Here is a 19,355-nt window from a genome sequence, read left to right as displayed (position 1 = left end):
TTCCTGACAGACACCCACACTGGATCTGCTCATGTTTGAGAGCCTTCTTCCTCTTTTCCTCTCCCTCCTCTGCCCCCAGACAGCACAAACCAAACAGGAGTGATGATAAACACACATACAAATCCAACCACAGCTGCTTGTAGTTTATAGTTTCTCTTCTCCAACAGCAAACATCCAAAACACTACAGAGATTAACAGTGCAGAGCAATCTCCCAGAAACCCAGAGCACCGTGTCTGACAGGAGCAGCTCATGTCTTCCATGATCCCTGCAGTGACAGTGCCTCCTGGGCATGGCAGGGGTAGGCTGGTTGTTTCCTGGCAGCGGGAAGAGCGCAGCATCCCCTTCCTGGACTACTGCCTGCGCTTGCTGTCCAGGATGGCCTTCCAGTCGTCGGCCCAGGAGCGCAGGCGCCGGCGCGGGGCCGGCAGCTGGACGTGCCTGTTGTGGCAGCAGGTGAACAGGATGTGCTCCCAGCTCGGGTTCGGCTCCGCGCCTGTGGGAAAGGGGGAAAAGCTGGGATCAGCTGGGGGGTGGCTCCCCAGCCAGCAGCCAACCATGGAAGTGCTGTTCAAACCTTGGATGGTGTCCTTGTCATCAAACAGCAGGTCAGCAGCCACCACGGTCTTGTCTCGGGTCAGAATAATCCGCTCCACGAACTCGGGTCCCAAGTGTTTCTCTACCCACTTATACTGCAGAGACAAGGAACAGGAGAAAATCCTGCTGTGCTCTCAGTTTGCACATCACTCCTGTCAGACCAGCCCTAATAGAGCAATTTCTTCCCCCTGTAAACCTTATCTGTGTCTAGGAATCCCCACATGGAGACTGGCTGTGGCCCAGGGTGCTGATTAAACCTGTTTGTGTGACAGCCTTCACTCAGCACTGCCCTGGCTGTGCCCAACTGTTGAGTTTGTGAGAAGCACTGGCTGCTTGCCCAGAGCACGTGGGCTGTACCCATCTAAGTCATTCCAGTGATCAAAGTTCCCCCCTTCCATTCTTGTGCCACAGGCACAAAGGACTTATTCCAACACTACAGCCGCCTCAACCTCTTCTGGGACATCTCGGGCTCCAGATTTACACTGCAGTAGGTTTTGTTGGTTGGTGGTTCTCCAGAGTAGAATCCCCTTGGAATATCCCATCTCTCTGGGTCACACTACAACAGTTCCTTTGTTGTCACCTGCTGACACAGCTGGTCCCAGCCCAGCTCCAAGAGCCCAGGGCTCACGTGCTCCGCAGCAATTCTGGCAAAATGTGGCACTTGGAGATTCCCTGTCCTGAGTTACTGCTCTGTGTGTGAGAACCTGTCCCTCAGAGATTGAGGGAAGCCTGGCAGCTGGAGCAGCTACTGTCTCTAGAAAGGAGTTGCTCCAGCTTGGGTAGTATGAAACAGCAAGGCCTTGCAAAAGCAGCATTAAACCCAATAAAACCTATTCTCTCCCACCTTTTCCACGATGCAGTGCTCGTACTTCCGGAGAGGGCTGGTGCAAATGAAGACTTCAGTACTGAAAAGAAACAGCCTTTGTTAGCAGTCAGGGGAAATTGTGTTAGATCCTGGAGAAGGGCTGCAGGGTGCAAAGTGTCCTTACTCCTGCATGTGGAGCATCTCCTGCGCAGCTTCCAGGGCTCCTGGAATTGGATCCAAGTCTAGGAAGAAGCCAGGTGACTCATAGACACTGGCTACCTTGGCCTGCAGGAGAAAGAGGACGATGAGCAGCGGCTGTGCTCTGTCACAGCACTCTCCAGTCATCCCCTGTGTAACAGCCTGGTGCTTCCCCCCAGGAGTGGATTATAAAATATCTCACCTTTGGGTTCTGGAAAAGGTCCAGCTTGGGCACACAAGAAGGAGAAGTCACTTTCTGGTGGCTCATGAGGAGGCAGAGCTGCCCCTGGCCTGGCTTTGCTCCCACAACCAGCCCCAACCCACTGGAGTCTCTGGGGGGCTGAGGGAGGCAGAGCTCCCATCCCACCCCTTCCCAGCAGCTGTCTTTCCAGCTGGTGAAAACCAAAGCAACAAACTGGAGGCTTCTCCTCCTCTGTCACATTTGGCTGAGATTAGCTGAGGGCTCAGGAATTCACTGGGATGGGTGGGCAGACACAGGCACTGGCCATCAGCCTCCTGTTCCTTCAGAGCAAACAGGGTACAGAGGTGGCCGTGCCAATGGCCAGGCAGCACAGCCACACCTGGGGGGAATCCCTTCAGCAGGAGGGAAGGATGAAGGTGAGAGTGCTGGGAAAGCTCCATGTCTTTGTGGCTTTTCGATTTTCAACCACCCACTTCAAATTCTGTTGAAGGAGCAGGTGGCCTTGGCTCCAGCCTGGATAGAGCTGCTCCCCTGGGGTCATGAGTCTGCTCCAAAGAGTCTGAGACTTCAGCAGGAAGTTCAGAGGCGATCCCTGTGCTTCCCAAGAACTTCTGCCTGTGAGAGGTGGCCTGTGCAGCCCATGAGCTCCATCTGGGCTGGGTTTGAGGGTGCTGTGGGACACTGCCCCCCTCACCTGGCTCAGCACTGGGCCGAGCTCTGTGATTAAGGGCTTTGTCCCTTTTGTGTCTGCCCCTGCTCTCGATGCAAACCCGCCTTCCATACAGGCAGGTGGGATACCACAGGAACCAGAGAGGAAATCCATGATAAACAAGTGGTGAAGGAGGTTAGCTCAAAAGGTAGAATCATTTTTAAGTGAGTGTAAATAGGAAAGAAACAAGATTTCTGGAGGAGCAGTGTTATCCCAGGCTAATGTATCCAAAAATGGGACAAAAAGGTATTTAATATGATACAGTACAGTGGTATCTTTAATGTCTGAAAGGAAGAGCAGTATCTCCAGGGCAATTTCCAGGTAAGACTGTCCTTCCAGTCCTTTTTCTTCTTAATTTACAGGTAAGACATTTTCACGTCTTTTATTATTAGGAAATTTACTGGTTTGAATCCAGCTCTGGTTAGTTAATTTTAAGAATTGCTCCCTGGTTACTATTCAGTGGCCTGTGTTAAATGAGTGTTTCACAGCAGGTCACAGCTGATGGGCTCTCCCCTTCCTTATCCCACATCTCATCCTGGCAAAGGACCCACAGCAGCACCGAGGGCTGAGGCCCCTTCCAGGCCTAAGTTTCACCTTCAGACAGAGAGGTTAAGCTTCCAATATCTCTTTACCCTGAGACACACAAATCTTAACTTCCTTGGGGTCACATCGTGAACTTCAGAGGTGTCAAAGCAGCATTATTCCACAAGCATTAAAGTCATACATTCCCATGCCACTGAACAGTTTGGAAAACTAAATTCTTGTTTAGTATTCTTCAAAGGCAGGCTGCAGCCTTTGCTTAGAAGTGTCCAGCTCTTTAGACCCCAGCTGAAGGTCTCCTTGCTGTATCAGTGGAACATCAACAAAAACCCATTTCAATTAAGCAGCAGTGAGGAAGAATCAGCATTAAACCAGACTCCCAGATCCTGAAGCTCGCTCAGTTATCACCACCTACAAATACTCACAAATCAACAGCCGGGAAGTTGGAAGCACTGCCTGATTTCACACGCAGATCAGACGAGGTTAAGCAGCCTGTCTAGGTTCAGACATGGCAATCAGATCTGCCCAGATCTCTCTTTCCATGCAAAGCCTCCCTGATCCCAGCAACAATTCCCTGGAGCTCTTCCCAAGGAGACTGAATTACAGACTTAGGGCTCATGTCTGAAAGCTCTTTTATCTTTCAGCAAGACACCAGAAACTGGCAAGTTTCCACCACATCACAAAAAAGTCTGACTTTGCTGGAGAAAGAAATTTGATTTGATGACTCTTGGAACCAGAAGCCATTTCCTCTCATACAAAACTGACTAGAAAAAGAAAGTAAAACCATTTTCTTTCCTCGTGTTCATGCCACCAATGCTGAACGTTTCCTTTTAACTTCCGTTAGTAAGATAACAATTTGGATACAGAACTGGAGGGGCTACATCTGTCCCTATGCTTTCCCATTTGCAGGACTTCAAAATAATTAAAATTTTTTACCACTGGTGGGGATGTTGAATCCTTTTCTTGAAACTGCCTGGGGCCAGGAAACACAGAGATAAATCCCCACCAACAAAACGGCCACACACACGGGAGGGCAGGTAGGCAAGTGCAGTGAAAAATATCTTCAACAAAATAAAATAGATTAGAAGCCCTTCTAAATAAAATGGATTTACAATGTGAAATTAATGATCAACTTGCAATCAAAACAGAAACAAAACCAAAGCAATGGCTCAAGTTTCAAGGGGCAGCTGCTCAGCACCAGCTAAGCATGAACACCATCAGGAAGAGGTGATGCACAAACCATCATCACAGCACTTCCCAGGGCCTGCCACGAGAACATCTCACACCCTGAAATTCATAGACAGACACCTGATCTGCCACAAAGAGCCTGGTGTCCAGGTGAGTCCCTGGTGTCCAGCTGACCCCCTGGTGTCCAGCTGAGCCCCTGGTGTCCCACTGACCCCCTGGTGTCCAGCTGACCCTCTGGTGTCCAGCTGACCCCCTCCTTTCAGCACTGACAACCTGCAGGCTCCGTTTCCCTGCATGGACACACAAACTGCCCTGTGTGGGCTGCTGGCTCCTGCCAAAGCTTTCCCTGCAGCTGGAGCCAAGGAGAGACTTTCCACAGGGATTCTCCTGTCCCACAGACACTCTGTAGAGCCATAGCAGAACAAACAAGGACTCTGTTTTTAAACTAATGGATGGAATTTATGTAAAACCCAAAGGAGCCTCATATCTTTAAAACTATAACTTTATTGTTCTGCCAAAGATACCTAAACCAGCCCAAAGCTCCAGAGATTACTGAAGGAGACAGACACACAGCACAGCTCCACAAAGCTTATTTCCTTAGGAAGTCATGCTAGAACAGCAAGATAAGAGCTTTCTGCCACTGTTGGTGTGCTGGGATCCAAACCAGTTATCTGGTTATTTCATTGCCACACCCAAGGTCTGGGGAGGAACAGGATGAGCATGAACCAAATTAGGGAATGAGGATTCCAGAAATAGAACAAAGGGCAATTTTCTCACAGATCAGATTGTAGATCTTCCAAAAAAGAAAAAAATAAGAAGTCATGACCCCTTGAATTACCTGCACCATTTTTTTTCCCCCCCACAGGATTCGTTTAAGGAATACTCATTCAAACAAAAATCATTTTTGTTTATGCAATGTAATAGCCAAATTGATGTCTACTGACAGGTTTCTGCTTCCAGGAACTTTTGACCATCAGTAATCATCGATCTGAACTCCAGCAGTTTGTAGCCTGTGGAAATGCTGACTGGATCCAGCACTCCTGCCCCTTATTCTGAAGCAGGAGGCTTTACTTCACTATGGAACAGGAGTGAAATGAATGTGAATTGTCATTTCTTAGCAGTAAAAACTCCCAGGCCAGTACAGGGTCTTGAAATGAGCAAAGAACTTCTCAGGGAAAGTGTTCAGCACAGCCTGGGTCAGCAGTTTCCTTACAGAGTCCTGTAAGGAACTCAATTGTCCCATGGTGACCAGAAGGAAGGGTGAAGTCTGGATTCACAGTATTTATAATTTTGTGTTTTATGCAGCCTTAATTTGTGTACTGATAATCAGTGACTTCTTCCAGGATAGCCAACCCTTTACAGACAGATCTGTGCGTGGGAATTCTGCCATCAAACCATTCACTGAACCATCTTCTTCTTTACCTACTCATGTTCCTGTTCTTGTTTTGCAGCAGAGCAATAACTTACTCAAAGCTCCCTGAGCGCTCTGCACGTGCTCACACGGCTCCACAGCAGGACAAGAACTACATATGTTCTGTCTGAGTTTGTACAGAATGAAATCCTGTATCCATTGTCCCTCTGCATGCCCTGACAAGCCGAGTGCATGGCAGGTAAGAGATCAGGAACAGCAGGAGAAAGCTGTTGGAACACCCTCCATCCATGCAAACTGTTGCCATTTTTAATGTTTGCTAATGGCTGGATGAGTAACAGAGAGGTCTGCAAGACAAAATTAGAAATACTGTAAATCCAGATTTCACCCTTCCTTCTGGTCACCACAGGACAGTCCAGGACTCTGTAAGGAAATGGAACAGACGCTGATCCAAGCTGTGCTGAACACTCTCCCTAGAAGTTTATTGCTCATTTTAAGAACATGTACTGAGCCTGGGGCTTTTTATTGCTGAGAAATGACAATTTCATTTCCCTCCTGTCCTATACAGAAGTACAGGCTCCTGCCACTGGCTGATAAACAGGAGTATGAATCCAGTCAGCATTTCCACAGGCTCCAAACTGCCAGAGTTCTGATCGATGACTATTGATGGTCAAAAGTTCCTGGAACTAGGAACCCGTAAATATAGTGAGCAGCCATGAATTCGGTTATTATCTTCCATAAACAAACATGACTTATTGTTCGGGTATTCCTTAAACTAATCCCACCTAGGTATACACGGACAAAAAAAAACTCCTGCAGGTAATTTAAGAGATTTTTTTTAAAAAACCCCGGTCCCACGCTGAGCTTGGCACAGCCCGGCGGGCAGGGAGAGGTTTCCAGCGGGGTGGGGAGGCCGTGCTGGCCCCGCAGCCGCACTCACCGCCAGCTCCTCCCGCAGCCTGCCGTACTGCTCCCGCACCGAGAAGCCCCTGCGCTCCGCCAGCTCCACGCGCGGCTCCGCCGGGAAGCGGCGGCGGAATTCCCGCAGCACCGCGCCCTCGAAGTCGGCCAGGACGCCGTCCATGTCCAGCAGCACCCGCAGCGGCGCGGCCGCGCTGCCCATGCCGAGCACACAGCCCGGCTCCGGCACCGCCGGAGCGCTCATGCATATGCATATTAACCACATGAATATGCATGAAGGGGCGGAGCGGAACGCCTCGGGGGCAGCCCCGCGTGGGAACAGGGCTGGGCTCCAGCAGCGACAGAGGAAAAACCCAAAAATGCCACCCCTGGGGACCCCGCAGTGACCGGGACGCGGCTGCCCGAGGAGAAAGCAGCACACTGGAGCCTCAGCAGCCACCAAGGAGCATTAACGAGCTCCCCTGGGCACGAGGCTTGCAAAGGAAATATGAATTCATGGGTTATTCCCCACGCTGTCTGTGCAGGGCACGGTGCACATCAGCTCCCGGAGGGAGGGCAGAGGAGCACGTCAGAGCAAATCCAGTTCGGCGGGGTCAGCACCCCAGGGCAGGGCTTCTGCGCAGTGATTTGGAAAGCCAGGGTGCTTTTGGGCACCGGTTCTTCCTGGAGAAGGGTGGAAAATGCACCAGCAGACACAGCAGCTCCATAGAGATGCTCTGCTGTGGCTTTTGGGCAGCAGAGCCCTTCATGGCTTGATTTCAATTCCACCCTCTCCGTTTTTAGGGTCCTCTGGTTTTTTTTTTTCTTGTTAATGAAGAAAATAAACTTTTCTCAGTTTTCTTGAGAAAAAAACAGTGTTTTGGATAAACCATAATATATATCAAGCCATATTCCACAGATCTCTGATCTAGAAGCTAAAAATGAAGAGATAAATCAAATTCTTGGGGGGAAGCCAGCACATGGTGGTGACCTCAAGCCAGGTGTAAGAACTCTCCTCTGTTAGAGCAGGGAAGGTTGGATGAGACAAGGACAACTGAGAACAAAGCAAAACCAAACCCGTGAAATAAAACCCACACAGGAAACACTGCTTCAAAATTTCTATATTATTTACTTTTAAGCAACAATCCAGCTTTGTGAAATTACAACACACACTTTAAAGGATGAGATTTTCACCTCATGGTCAAGCACCAGCATGATCATGCACAGCATTGAGTCAGTTGTAAAAAAAAATGCCCTGTAATTTTTATTTATATGATCCACTCCACCTTTACTGAATAAAGTCTGAATCAGCCCCTTCCCAGCACTAGGCCAGGTGGCTCTGGTCATCAGCCCTCTATTTGGCACAGACCCTGTGTCATAGTAGTCCAGTATCAAGATTTGTTTTGTTTTTAAAGGCAGCATGGTGTACATTAACCACTTAATGATTTATATGGCACAGCAGGGCTCAAGGCATTTACCACATGCAGTCAATGAAGCCTTTTAGATACCTTAACCCCACATGTGGAGGAAGGGACTGCTCTTGCTGATTGTTTGCTGGCCTGGTTAACCAGGATTCTAGACCCTTGTAAAGCTAAGGGGTTCTAAAAAAAAAACCTCAGTACAAAAACCCTCTAAGCACACTTAGAACCAAGCTACTCTCCTTTGAATTACATTACAATACTTCATAAAGCTTTCCCTCAAGTCTATCACTAGAAAACACTCATGTCACTTCCAGTAGATCTGGGGGAAACAAAGGACAGAAGTGGAAAAAAACCCTTAATTTCAAAAAAAGATGGAGTACATAAAGTGCTTCTTTTTAATGAAAGAAATTTGAGATGTACAGTCAGGCTCAAGTTGTGCAGTTCACAAGCATGGGGGAAAGAAAACAGACACGAGTTCAAAACAGTCAGGAAGGGAAAGGTTTAACCGAGCACTAGGCTGGACTTGCCACCGGGTGGATTTCTCCTGGAGGGTGCAGGTGCTGGTGCTACTGGGCTAGGAACAGGTGCAGCAGGCAGGGACTTTTCTTCACTCTGACCTGGGGCAGCTTCTACATCAGCCTCAGTGTTTTCTAGAAGAAAAGAAGCTTTTAAAGTGTTTGATGTGGATGATGAGAGCCAGATGTTTGGCTAGCTCAGACGGAAGCTCGGCTCCTGTCAGTTTTGTCCAGGGGTACAGACACACTCCAATGCTGTCACCCACTGGCAGGGCAGACTCAGCCCTCAGAAGTGTTTCTCAGATCAAATCTGAGGCCTTACAGCTCAGTCTCAGGCCTTCAGCAAGAGCCACATTCAGCCAGCTGCTATTAGGGGACACCAGCAATTCATTTTTTTAAATGACAAGCAGCTTAAGGCTTAAGTCTTCTACATATAATCAGTCAGTGTTGTGACTGTGGTGCTGTCACTCAGGTCTGAGCAGGTGCTGGGAGCCACAGCAGCACCAGCAAGAGCTCAAACTGCATCCCCAATTTCCTAACTGGAGGGAAAAGGATCTGACACACTTCTGAGGCTTCACACAGGACACACCAGGGAACAGCCATGCATGGGGAGGTCTGATTGTACACTCCCTGGAGAGCACATGATAGTTTATTTTAAATCCTTCTGAGCAAACCACAAGTGAAGACAGGGCACAGAAGGAATTCTTCACAGGAAGCACTTTAGATACTGGAGCAAACAATTAAAGTATTTGCATTGTTGACAACTGAGTACAACAAGTACACCAGCATCTCACATTTTTACAGATTAGCATGATCAGTTCTGAGCCAAAGGCCCCAAACAGCACCAAGCAGCCCCTGACATTGGTGCTAAAGATGAACCTCACCTGTTTTCAACAGACCCCATTGTTTCCTCTCACTAATTCTGGGTTGGGAGAGTTCAAAGGACTGCTGCACATTCAGCTTAAGCTTCACAATTTAGTAGATCTTGATCAATTTTCCTCCCCCAGCCTTCTCTCCAAACTGAACAGGCACAACTACTCCAATCTCCCCTTACAGAGCAGCCACTGCACTCCTTCATCTTCCCCTTCACCTTCCCTGTGACCTCCCCTACAACCCCCTGCTCTTTATGTGTCAAAGACTGTACACAATTCAAGACATAGGGGTATTACCACTGTTTACAGTTAACAGTATGTAATTTTCCATCCTCTCCCTGATGACATTCAGTATTTTGCTGGCACCTCCAAACACCTCAAAGAATTTCAAGGGGAAGGACTCAAGGCAGATCTTGGTTGATCCCCAGCACAGAGCTGAATACAAGGCTGCCATGGTTTAGTTTTTAGGGGTTCCCCCCCACCCCCACCCCAGATTCATTACTTTACACTTGCTTACACAGGGATTATCCTGCCTTTATACCTGCCTGCCTCATTTAGCTGAGTCCTTCTGGCAGTGAGATTTTCCCACCATCAGCACAATTTGACTACTTGAAAGAGGTAATATCACCAACAAAACTGGAGACTTCACTGTTCATTACCTTTTCCAGGTCACAGAAAAAGGCACTGAATAAAACCACCTCCTATCATCTCCCATAGCTCATTTTTCCAACCTGAAAGGTAATTACTAAGTCCTACCCTTTGCCTCCTGTTCTTCCTACTCCCAGCAGCAGCTTTCCTCACATCCTGTGTCAACTCAGTTTATATTTTTCAATGCAGAATGTTATCAGAAACACCAAAGCCCAACTTGTGCCCACTGAACCTCCCTATATCCATGCTTATAATAATCTCGAAGAACTCCAGCATCTGAGCACAGTCCTCATGCAATCAGGAATAATCTCCACTAGAGATCCTCTGCTGTGCTCATTAACTGTTTGGTTCAGCTGTGCTGGGTTAACACCACACTTTAAGCCTGAAGCTCCTGCAGCTGGTGTGTGTCCCAGTCTGCTGACTGAGCAAGTGCTCAATGTCCCTGCCTGGGGACAGTCCCAGCACTGGGCAGGATCCAGGCTCCACCTTCCTGTGGGTCATGTACAGCCTGCACTGCTCACACCCCATCGGGCACTGCCTGATTCTCCTTAGCTGCTCACAGTCATTCAGCTCACACTGCCCCTGAATCACAAAAGAAACAAGAATTACCAGCAGAGGAGGCTTTGGGGGAAGTTTCTGGAGCTCCTTGTGCAGCTGATATACATTAGCACTTCCCACATAATCAAGGTAAGTTTGCCAACCTGATGAGCAAAGTGGTAAAACCAACAGGATCAGATAAAATATTAAAGCTCCTCCCTTCTCAGAAAGGGTCTAATTCCTGAAACAGCTCCCTGCTGAGTGCACTGCAAACCACTGGGAACTCTGATGCCCAAAAGGAACTACAGCTCCCAAAGAGGAAACAAGAGCCCTTCTACAAAATAAGTAGGTTTTTTTTACCCTAGATAGGCTTGATTAATAAACATACACATCCCACCTGACACATACTTGGAGTTTTATAATCAGTTACATACAGAAAATAATTTCCACATTCAAAAGACTAAACATTTTTTAATGACAGAAACCTATTAAGAATCTGGTTGTGCTGTGAACCTGTCAGCAGACAGCTTTTGCTTGGAGGTGTTCATTGTTCCTTTGCTAACCCCAGAGACAGCCCTACAAGGCCAGTACAAAGTCCCAGGTATGCCAGTGGGATGTTCAGCACCCTAAATCTGCCATCCCACAGCAGGAAAATCCAGGGGAGGAGGGACAGCCAGATCAGAGGGACTGGGCTCCACTCTACTACAACACCCAAAGCAACCAGTGATGGTAGGAATTCATTTAACAATCCATCAGGGTGTTCAGGTATTTGCCACAGACACCATTTCCAGGAGGCATTAATTTCTACTCCTTCCTAAGTACCATCAGTGAAAGTTTAACATTCAAACCCCTGCCTGCCATTTTTATTTCAATCTTGGCCAGCTTCAAAAATTTAATTTTCAGTCATGGCCACAACAAGAAACAATCCCAGTTACTTTCCATAATACTTGTTTTTTTAACCACTTCCCAGCATAGATTCACCTGACCCTTGATAAGAACTTCCTTCACTGTCACTTGCCAGAAACAAACCAAAAGACTAATATAACACCTTTGAAAATGTGAACTTTTTTAAAAAGTCAGGAATACCACTTTGCACACCAAATTTCAGCCAGCTGTCCTGATCCCAGGCAGCCCTATTTCTGCTTCCTGGCATCTCAGCCCTTCTCACCTCCCTGCTGTTTGTGGGATCTCCTCTGCCCTGTGGGAAGCTGGTTTAAACAAGCACCAGGAAAAGCAGCAGAGCCCTTAGAGCAGTTCTCTTCTATTAGCAAACCACATCCTCCTACTCAAGGCATAAACACTAGATGCCTACAGTGCTAATTAAGATCAGACAGACATGGGAAAGAAATCCTAGAGCCTGTACAGTTGGATTAGAAGCAGCCTGCTAGAGAGGCAACACTTATTTTAGGCAGACACCACTCAGAGGTAGTGGAAATGTTCTGGAAAAGCTCTCCCCCCTCCCAGCAAGTGTCTTTTCAGGACATGGAGGTGCTAATGGCCTCAGGGATGTCCCACCACTCTAAGGTGTTGAAAGCAGCACTTGGAAAGCAGCAGTCAACACACGAATTCCTGTCATCAGGAAGTCAGATATTCCTAAAGTGAATCTTGCAAAGGAGGCATTTCCAGCCTCAAAGCTAGAAAAAGCACTTCAAGGGGAAATGCCTGTTTACAGGAGATTTGCAGTATGCAGATCAACTTCCTTGGCAAAAATCAGCATTTAAAAAGCAACAGGAAGGAGAGAGCTGGTTAATACAGACACTTGCAGAAGCAGTAGCTGGGTTTGATTCTTCCTGCAAATGTGGAGTTTGCTGTGTGAAAAGACAATGGGAAAGAAGGAAACTGCTAAACTAAAATCAATTATGTTGATGTGTGTCCTATTTAATTATAAGCATATTTAATTTAATTATAATTATAAGCAACTCTAACAGCAGTGTAACCTTTCAATCACTGAACTCTTTGCAGGAGTCTCCACCTTACCTTCCAGTACTTAGACAAATCCTGACACCAACAGCTGCTAGCAAAATAAACCAACAGGACAGGTCTCCTTTTTACCCTGATGAGCAACAGCACTCCACATTTCCCTCCAGGCCCCAGCAAAGCAGTTGGTCACTCTGTTGGTTTGATGGGTTCCAGGGACAACCCCAGGCTGCCTCTCTCCTAATAAATTACCATTTATAGATCCTACATCTTCTTCTACTGCAAAGCCACCTGCAACAGGCTTTTACTGGAGGAGTCCAAGGAAGTTACTCACCAAAAATGTCACCACCAACATCTCCTCCCTAGAAAAGAGAGAGGAACATGTTACATCTCATGTTTCATAAAGCATTTTACTATTCCACGGAGTGGATACTCCTCCATGGTGTGACTGTGGTGTCTGGGCACACTGCTCTGTGTGGCATCACATTCTGAGCCACAGGCTCAGGGAGGCAATTTTGGAGCAGCAACAGGCTCTGAGGGACAGAACCCAGAGGGACACAGTGGGCTCTGCACTCGTAATTCTGCAGTTTGAAATCATGGGTTTGTAAACACCATTTCTTACAGACTGACTTATAATTTAACCGGTTCTTTATTTGCCTAACATACTTCTAGAAGTTGAAACAGATATTGGAGTAATCCTGATGACATGTGGCACATTTGTTATTCCCACAGTGAAGGACAGAGGTGGGTAAGAACACTTTATTGTACAGAGCATCCCACATCAAGCAGCACTGACAGGATCCAGAATATTCCCACTGCCCAGCAGGAAGGGCAAAAAAATTACACTGACAACAACAAGAAAGAGTTGAGCATCCTCTGCTTTCTACCGAGCAACTCTTTGCATTTATCTGTTGTCAAGGCCAAGAGCATTTGTTCTTTCCAGGGTATTTAACTTCATTTGTGAAACACAGATCAGCTTTTTTTTCCCTGATAAAGTTTCCTTCACTACATAAACAGTTCAACATTCTTTACATGCTGAATCTGTTTGCAGGCTGCAGCTTGACACAAAGACAGGGAGTCTCCCAGCAGCAGCCAAGGCTCTTCAATGGCATCAGGTTTATCAACCTTCATAGATTTAACATTGCTAATTACACAGTGAAACTGCAGAAATTGGGATTAAAAAAAAAAAAGCACAGAAACTGACACCAATGTATCACCTTAAGTCTCAGGCTGTTTGCACCTGAATTACTGCATAAAAGTAAAGTATTCCACATGGGAGGAATCTGTTTGCAAAGCTGAGAACCACAGTGTTTGAAACAATTTACAAAGAATTAGACTAAACATTTAAATTTAAAGCTGAAAATATACCATAGAAAATAAACTCACTTATATTTGCAAAACTGAAACAAGACATTTTTTGTAACAAAGAAAAGTTTTGTGACTTAAAGCTACAGCTAATAACAAAAATGGGTTGTGGTGCCTGATGCCAATTACCAAAATAAAACCTAAGATAAAAGGTGTCTGCTACAACATTCAAGACAAATAATTATCTACCCAGTTCTTTTCAGAAAACCTAAGGCTGGAGAGTTTTAAACGACATTTCTTTTTTCTTTGTTCATGCAAATACAGGCTATCCTACATTCCCAGGGCTCTAAGTTCAGATAAATTACTGGTTTTTTACTGAATTTACTGTGATTCAAAAGAACCCTGTTTTTCCCATTAAATGTAATTACATATCTAGCAAATTTTACTTAACACCATTAACACTATAAATTATGCTCCACATTGCTACTAAGTAAAGAGTTTATATAGAAAACAACACACCTGATGGTACTATTAAAACAAAAAAAGCACTAAAACTACTGAGGTAAGAATTTGCTGGGATGTGAACCCAAGCTTGTTGCCAGACCCACACAGAGTCTGCTGCAGTAACTGTTGTTTGTGAGATGTTTAAACCCACAGTCACACACAGAGCTGAAATTAGATTTCACATCACTTCATTACTGTCTCAGCAATCAGATGGGTTAAGAGCTCTACAAAGTGGTCCTTGTGAAAAATGCAGCCATTCCTTTCTCAGCATACTGGAAGAGTGTCAGATGGAAAGGGGAACCTTTCATGAAAAAACAAATTTGAGAGAAAGGATCCAAATCCTACAATGCTTCCCACTGTGTCAACATCCGTGATAAATCAATCCCACACAGAGTGTGAATTGTCCATTATCAGGCTCTTTGTAGCCAAGTACTGACCTTGGGATCTACGAAGTCTCCACAGTTTGCCTCAGTTGAGTTTGTTCTTTGTGGTCCAGAGGATTCACAGCTGTCTCTGGTTTCACCTGGCTTAGCCCCTACAACCAGAGATTGAGTCTAATCAGGTTGCAAGATAAACTTAATGTGAAAGCACATCATAAATAGTCACAGGTTTGGGTACTTTGGGAGAGGTTTTTCTTTGAAATTAGAGCTTTACCATTCTAAAAAGTCCTGGTCCTTTAGATAACACCTCACAAATTATTGTCTTCCAGCAGCACCCCATGCAGTGAGAGTGTCATTTAAACAGAAGGAGTTTGGGGTCCCAAGGCCACCCATACGGGCAGTGCTCTGCAGAAAGTGAAACTTAAATCCAGCTGTGAGAACACGAGGCTAAACTTCCTCTGAATAATCAAGACCAAGCAGTGCTACTCCAAACAGTAAGGCACAAGTCCACTTGTGTGACTGAACTTGGAGAAACTGCATCCAAAATACAATTCTCTGCTTGCAACATGCCTAACACTTGCATAAAACAAACCCCTCTGGAAGAAATTAATGAGAAATAAACAATTCTCTGCAAGCAGAGAATTTATAGTCTGCATCATTTATAACCCCAAAGTACCAAGCAGGAAGGGAACTCTGGTTTCCACACCAGCCACCAGCAAGCATCAGGCTGAGCCACAAAAAGAATCAATGCCCGTGAGCAGATGTGGGAACAAAGCACTACAGCCTCACCTGCTGCTTTAGCCCAGGAAGGTGGGTTCTCCTCAGGAGTTCCAAAGATGCTGGATGCCATTTTGTTCCTCCTCACAGGCTGTTCTTTGGGCTCATCAAAGCCCAGGGAGAAGTTGGAGCCGCCACCGGGAGGACGCAGCACTCTGTGGAGAGAGGCAGCTTCACACCCTGTGCCAGCCCCCAGCTGCAGCCCCAGCACATCACTTCAACTATCCAGGTGAGCTCCTGCCAGAATTCCATCCTGGCACTCTATCTCCGCTGCTCTTCAGTGGCACTTACAAAAATAAAATGCTCTCGTGCTCTACTTGCGCCCTTGTTCCATCCAGTATCACACCAGTGGCTGCTCCCACCACTCTGAGCCAAATAAAAAATAAAAATAACTAAGTGGGCATGTCAAATTCCAGCTTTTTTAAGAGTACCCTGGGAAGGTTCATTTTTAATCATCAAACTGGCTGCACAGCAAAGACTGAAGCTTGAACCAAAGGACTGGTTGCACCACTGATGGCTGGGTGCTGCAGCCTTCATTTAGATTTGTTTCCTCAGGAAAAAAACCCTCAAGTCTGCAGCATGCTGCTGGTCTAGGAGTAAAAGTTGAAATTAAACAGCTTGGAGTTGACTATTATTAGGAGAGACACGTGTACAAAGCTCCAGATATGTAACCTAAATCTAACAATCTGCTCTTAGACACAAAAGAAGCCTGCTCAGTACTTCAAGAGCTTGATTGCAGTCTGCTTTCCAACCTGCAGAACCCAACCAAAATGAACAGCTGCAGCAAAATAAATCTTGAAACATAAACTCCTCCTGATCTAATTTTCACAAGCAGGAGATCTTTTGTAGCTGGAGAAGCCAGACAAAAGCCAGGAGAACAAAACTGTGTGTGAGAACTTTCAAAACTCCCAGAGAGATGTGAGGACACAAACAGAACCTGGGGCTTCTTGGGCTTTCAAGCCCTCCAAGACTCCAAAATGAACACCAGCACAAACTAAGGATGGTGCACACTTCTTTTTAACAAATAATTTAATAAAGTTAGAACATTAAACAGTACCCAGCTTGTTAATGCTCCAAACCTGGGAATTCAACACAAAGAGCATGTCCAATTGTACAACTCACATCTTGGGAGAATTTGTGCCTGTTACATCCCAGCTGCAACACAAAAACGCTTCTCCAGCCTACAGAGCTCAAACACCCCAAAGGCAAGGGAGATTCCTAAAGGGGTGTGACATGGATATTTACTGTTACATAACCAGATAAACACCTTTCCTAACAAAATTCTTTTTTTAAGAACTACTAATGCTCAGCTGCTAATGGGAGGATCCCAGCAGACTGGAGAGTGTTTTATTGTGACTTGTTTTGTCTCCTTTCTGACTCAAGATGCGGTGTAATGGTCTTGAATCACTCCTTTATCTTTTTTTTTTTTTCCCTGAGGAAACATACAGAAGGTTTATTTTCGTAGTTATAGCTGTTGCAGTCACTAATCTGAAGAACAGTCTGTTGAAAGCAGGGCTTGTTCCCAAACCTTAGATCCCCCCTTTTTACCACAGCAGTGAAACCAGTACTCTCTTAAGGGCACAACAGTTTCCACTGACAGACTTAATGACATTAACAGAATAGGCAACTGAAGGGAGAAAAGATATCCATCACTCAAACTGTTAAAAATTAATATTCCCTTTTACCAACCTCAGGTAAAGGCTGACAGATTTTATTATAAGCTTCTCACAGCCTCAAAATGCTGTAACCTGCTTTATGAAAGCCATGTTTAACACTTCAAGCAATGAAGAAATGCTGTTAAAATTCCACCTGATACCCAGTGATGTCCACCGAAAATCCACCCACAGCTCCAGGAAGAGCTCTGGCAAAAGGTTTGGAAACGAGCTTTGTAGAGGTTTTTTTTTTTTCGCTTTATAAAGCACCAAAAAGGAACAGGAAGCATCCGCTTTGTCAGGCCAAACCCTTACAGAAAAAAGCCACGACAGCGTGGAAAACGACACGATCCTCTCCAGCTGTGACTGCCGAGACCGCGGGTGCCCGACCTGGCGCTGCGCATCTCCTCCAGACCAACCTGCCAAGTTTTCTTTGTTTGCAGACGGGCTCCGCTTCGCCCCCGCCCCTTCTAGCCCCGGCTCGCCCCCGGCAGCGGGGCCGCGGCCCCGGGGAACGGGCGGCCCCGGCCCCGAGCCCGGCAGCGCGCGGACCGAGCGGGCCCCCCCGGGCGGAGCGGGCAGGGGGCCGGGCAGCGCAGACAATGGAGCCCGCCCGGCCCCACCCAGCCCGCGGCGGCTTCGCGGGGCCGAGGGGCGCGGGGCCGCGGCGATGAGGGGAAGACGGGCGGGTGGAGGGGCGCGGTGCCCCCCGCCCCCGCGCCGTGCCTGCGCGCCGAGGCGGGGAGTCGCCTCCCTTCTTTGTTCGGCGGCAGCGGCGGCGGGGCCGCGGCGAGCGGCCCGGGCGGGTCTCGGCAGCTCCCGCACCTCCCTCCCCCGGGCACGGCGCGGCCCCGGGATGCCCCCACAGCCCACCCGGGTGGGCGCGGCCGCCCCCGCCTCTGGCCAGCCCGCCCGGGAGAGGCCGGGAGGAGCCGCATCCCCACAGCCCCGGCCCGGCCGGAGCCGCCGCCCCAGCACCGCGCCCCAGCACCGCTGCGGAGCCGCTCCGGACATGCCCTCCCCGGGACCCTCAGCCCCACCGCCCTCTGGGTCCCAGCGGCCCTCGAGACCCCCCAGACCTGGAGCTGTTCCTGCCATTGGGGTCCATGCCCGAGAACGTGGCCGTGGTGGTCATGGCGGAGCGGTCGGACCAAGGGAAGGGCTCTGTACGCTGACGGTCCCGAGGACAGAGCCGCTCCTACCAACTGCCCCTGCCGCTACCGGTGACAACTGCGGCCGCCGCCCGCACCGCCGCAGCTTTTATACACACCGCAAGCCTTGCCCACCTCCGGCCCGCTCATTGGGAGGTTCAAACGTAGTCGCGAGTTCTTATTAGACAGTGCCCTGCCATTCTCCCACTTGCCCCGCCTCCCTGTCTATTCTGAGGCGCCTTGCCTCACCGCTAAGAGCCCATTGGTGAAGCACTACGTCTGCTCTGCGGTGATTGGCTGGGGGCCGTGGCACCTGTTATTGCTGATTGGCGGAAGAGCTGTCGCTCACCGCCGGCGAGCTGCGATTGGCTCAGCCGCACCTGAGGCCAGACAAAAGTCCCCTGTGACGGGGCGTCCAGTCCCCGCTTCCGCGACCTCCGCGTGGCTCCTGTCCCCACAGACACCGCCCAGGACACACCGCCAAAGCGGCCACCAAACCCACCCCGGCACCGCCTTGGCCGCGCAAGGCCCGGCTCCCTCACACACATTGCCGTGGCCGGCCCGTACAAGCCCCGCCGGTGCCTCAGAGGTGTCATGGAGCAGCTCCAAGGTGCGGGGATGAACGGCAGCGAGGCCGTGGCGGTGCGGGAGGGGTTGGCACAAGGCTGCTGTGGCTTTAGGTGTTGGATCCGACCAGGGCTGGGACACAGCCAAGGGCCTGCAGGGCCACAGGCCTGGTGGGGAGCGCCAACACCTCAGCAATCATGGCAGAATTAAAAAAAAAAATTCAATTTACTATTTTGGATTATTCCATGGAAATTGAGTTCCAGCATGGCTAGGGCAGCTGGAGTGCAGGGCCCAGCAGTGCTGCTCGCCTGGCTGTCAAAAGCACGAGGCTGCACGTTTTGGATCGTGCACCTCCCTCCAGCCCCAGCAGAAAACCCACAGGACAGACTTTAACTCACCACATGTTGGCTGCTGACCCGTGCCACATCCACCTCTGATTTGGTGACCGGGGGCTCCCTGAAACTTCCACAGACACACATCACAATTTTCACTCCAAAACCTATGCATCAGCAATATTATTTCAATGAGCACTTGCATAAAGGAGGGAGAAAGGGGAAAGAAAATCCATCTTTTCCAGCTACCCCTCCCAGTTTCCACTAATAA

The 19,355-nt window shown here is 48.2% G+C and overlaps 2 protein-coding genes across 2 annotated transcripts; both read right to left on the bottom strand.

Annotated features, from left to right (window-relative positions):
• Positions 1 to 130: 130 nt before the first annotated feature.
• Positions 131 to 6,901, bottom strand: NT5C (5', 3'-nucleotidase, cytosolic). Its single transcript, XM_041486707.1, has 5 exons — positions 6,547 to 6,901; positions 1,585 to 1,685; positions 1,440 to 1,500; positions 576 to 690; positions 131 to 494 (listed from the first exon to the last, which is right to left on the bottom strand). The coding sequence occupies exons 1-5, from the start codon at positions 6,790 to 6,792 to the stop codon at positions 352 to 354; spliced, it is 666 nt and encodes a 221-aa protein (XP_041342641.1). The 5' UTR covers positions 6,793 to 6,901; the 3' UTR covers positions 131 to 351.
• A 714-nt stretch (positions 6,902 to 7,615) lies between these two features.
• On the bottom strand, positions 7,616 to 18,271 carry JPT1 (Jupiter microtubule associated homolog 1). The gene is made up of 5 exons (XM_041486570.1): positions 18,114 to 18,271; positions 15,395 to 15,537; positions 14,663 to 14,760; positions 12,751 to 12,778; positions 7,616 to 8,577 (listed from the first exon to the last, which is right to left on the bottom strand). Exons 1-5 carry the CDS (start codon positions 18,167 to 18,169, stop codon positions 8,429 to 8,431), a joined length of 474 nt encoding a protein of 157 aa, XP_041342504.1. The 5' UTR covers positions 18,170 to 18,271; the 3' UTR covers positions 7,616 to 8,428.
• Positions 18,272 to 19,355: the final 1,084 nt, after the last annotated feature.

The sequence above is a fragment of the Pyrgilauda ruficollis genome, unplaced genomic scaffold (assembly GCF_017590135.1).
Source record: "Pyrgilauda ruficollis isolate IOZ18807 unplaced genomic scaffold, ASM1759013v1 scaffold77, whole genome shotgun sequence".
Classification (NCBI taxonomy): domain Eukaryota; kingdom Metazoa; phylum Chordata; class Aves; order Passeriformes; family Passeridae; genus Pyrgilauda; species Pyrgilauda ruficollis.
The sequence above is the reverse complement of the archived record's forward strand: the minus strand, read 5'-3'. Positions and strand labels throughout refer to the sequence as shown.

What these genes read in the sequence shown, in the direction of transcription:
- JPT1 (XM_041486570.1), bottom strand. Translation starts at nt 18,169, where the DNA reads ATGACCACCACGGCCACGTTCTCGGGCATGGACCCCAATGGCAGGAAC. An exon ending in AATGGCAGGAACAGCTCCAG is followed by an intron (nt 15,538 to 18,113) that starts GTCTGGGGGGTC and finishes CTCTCTCCACAG; the next exon opens with AGTGCTGCGTCCTCCCGGTG. An exon ending in TTCCTGGGCTAAAGCAGCAG is followed by an intron (nt 14,761 to 15,394) that starts GTGAGGCTGTAG and finishes CTCTGGTTGTAG; the next exon opens with GGGCTAAGCCAGGTGAAACC.
- NT5C (XM_041486707.1), bottom strand. Translation starts at nt 6,792, where the DNA reads ATGTGGTTAATATGCATATGCATGAGCGCTCCGGCGGTGCCGGAGCCG. An exon ending in GAGATGCTCCACATGCAGGA is followed by an intron (nt 1,501 to 1,584) that starts GTAAGGACACTT and finishes GTTTCTTTTCAG; the next exon opens with TACTGAAGTCTTCATTTGCA. An exon ending in AGCACTGCATCGTGGAAAAG is followed by an intron (nt 691 to 1,439) that starts GTGGGAGAGAAT and finishes TTGTCTCTGCAG; the next exon opens with TATAAGTGGGTAGAGAAACA.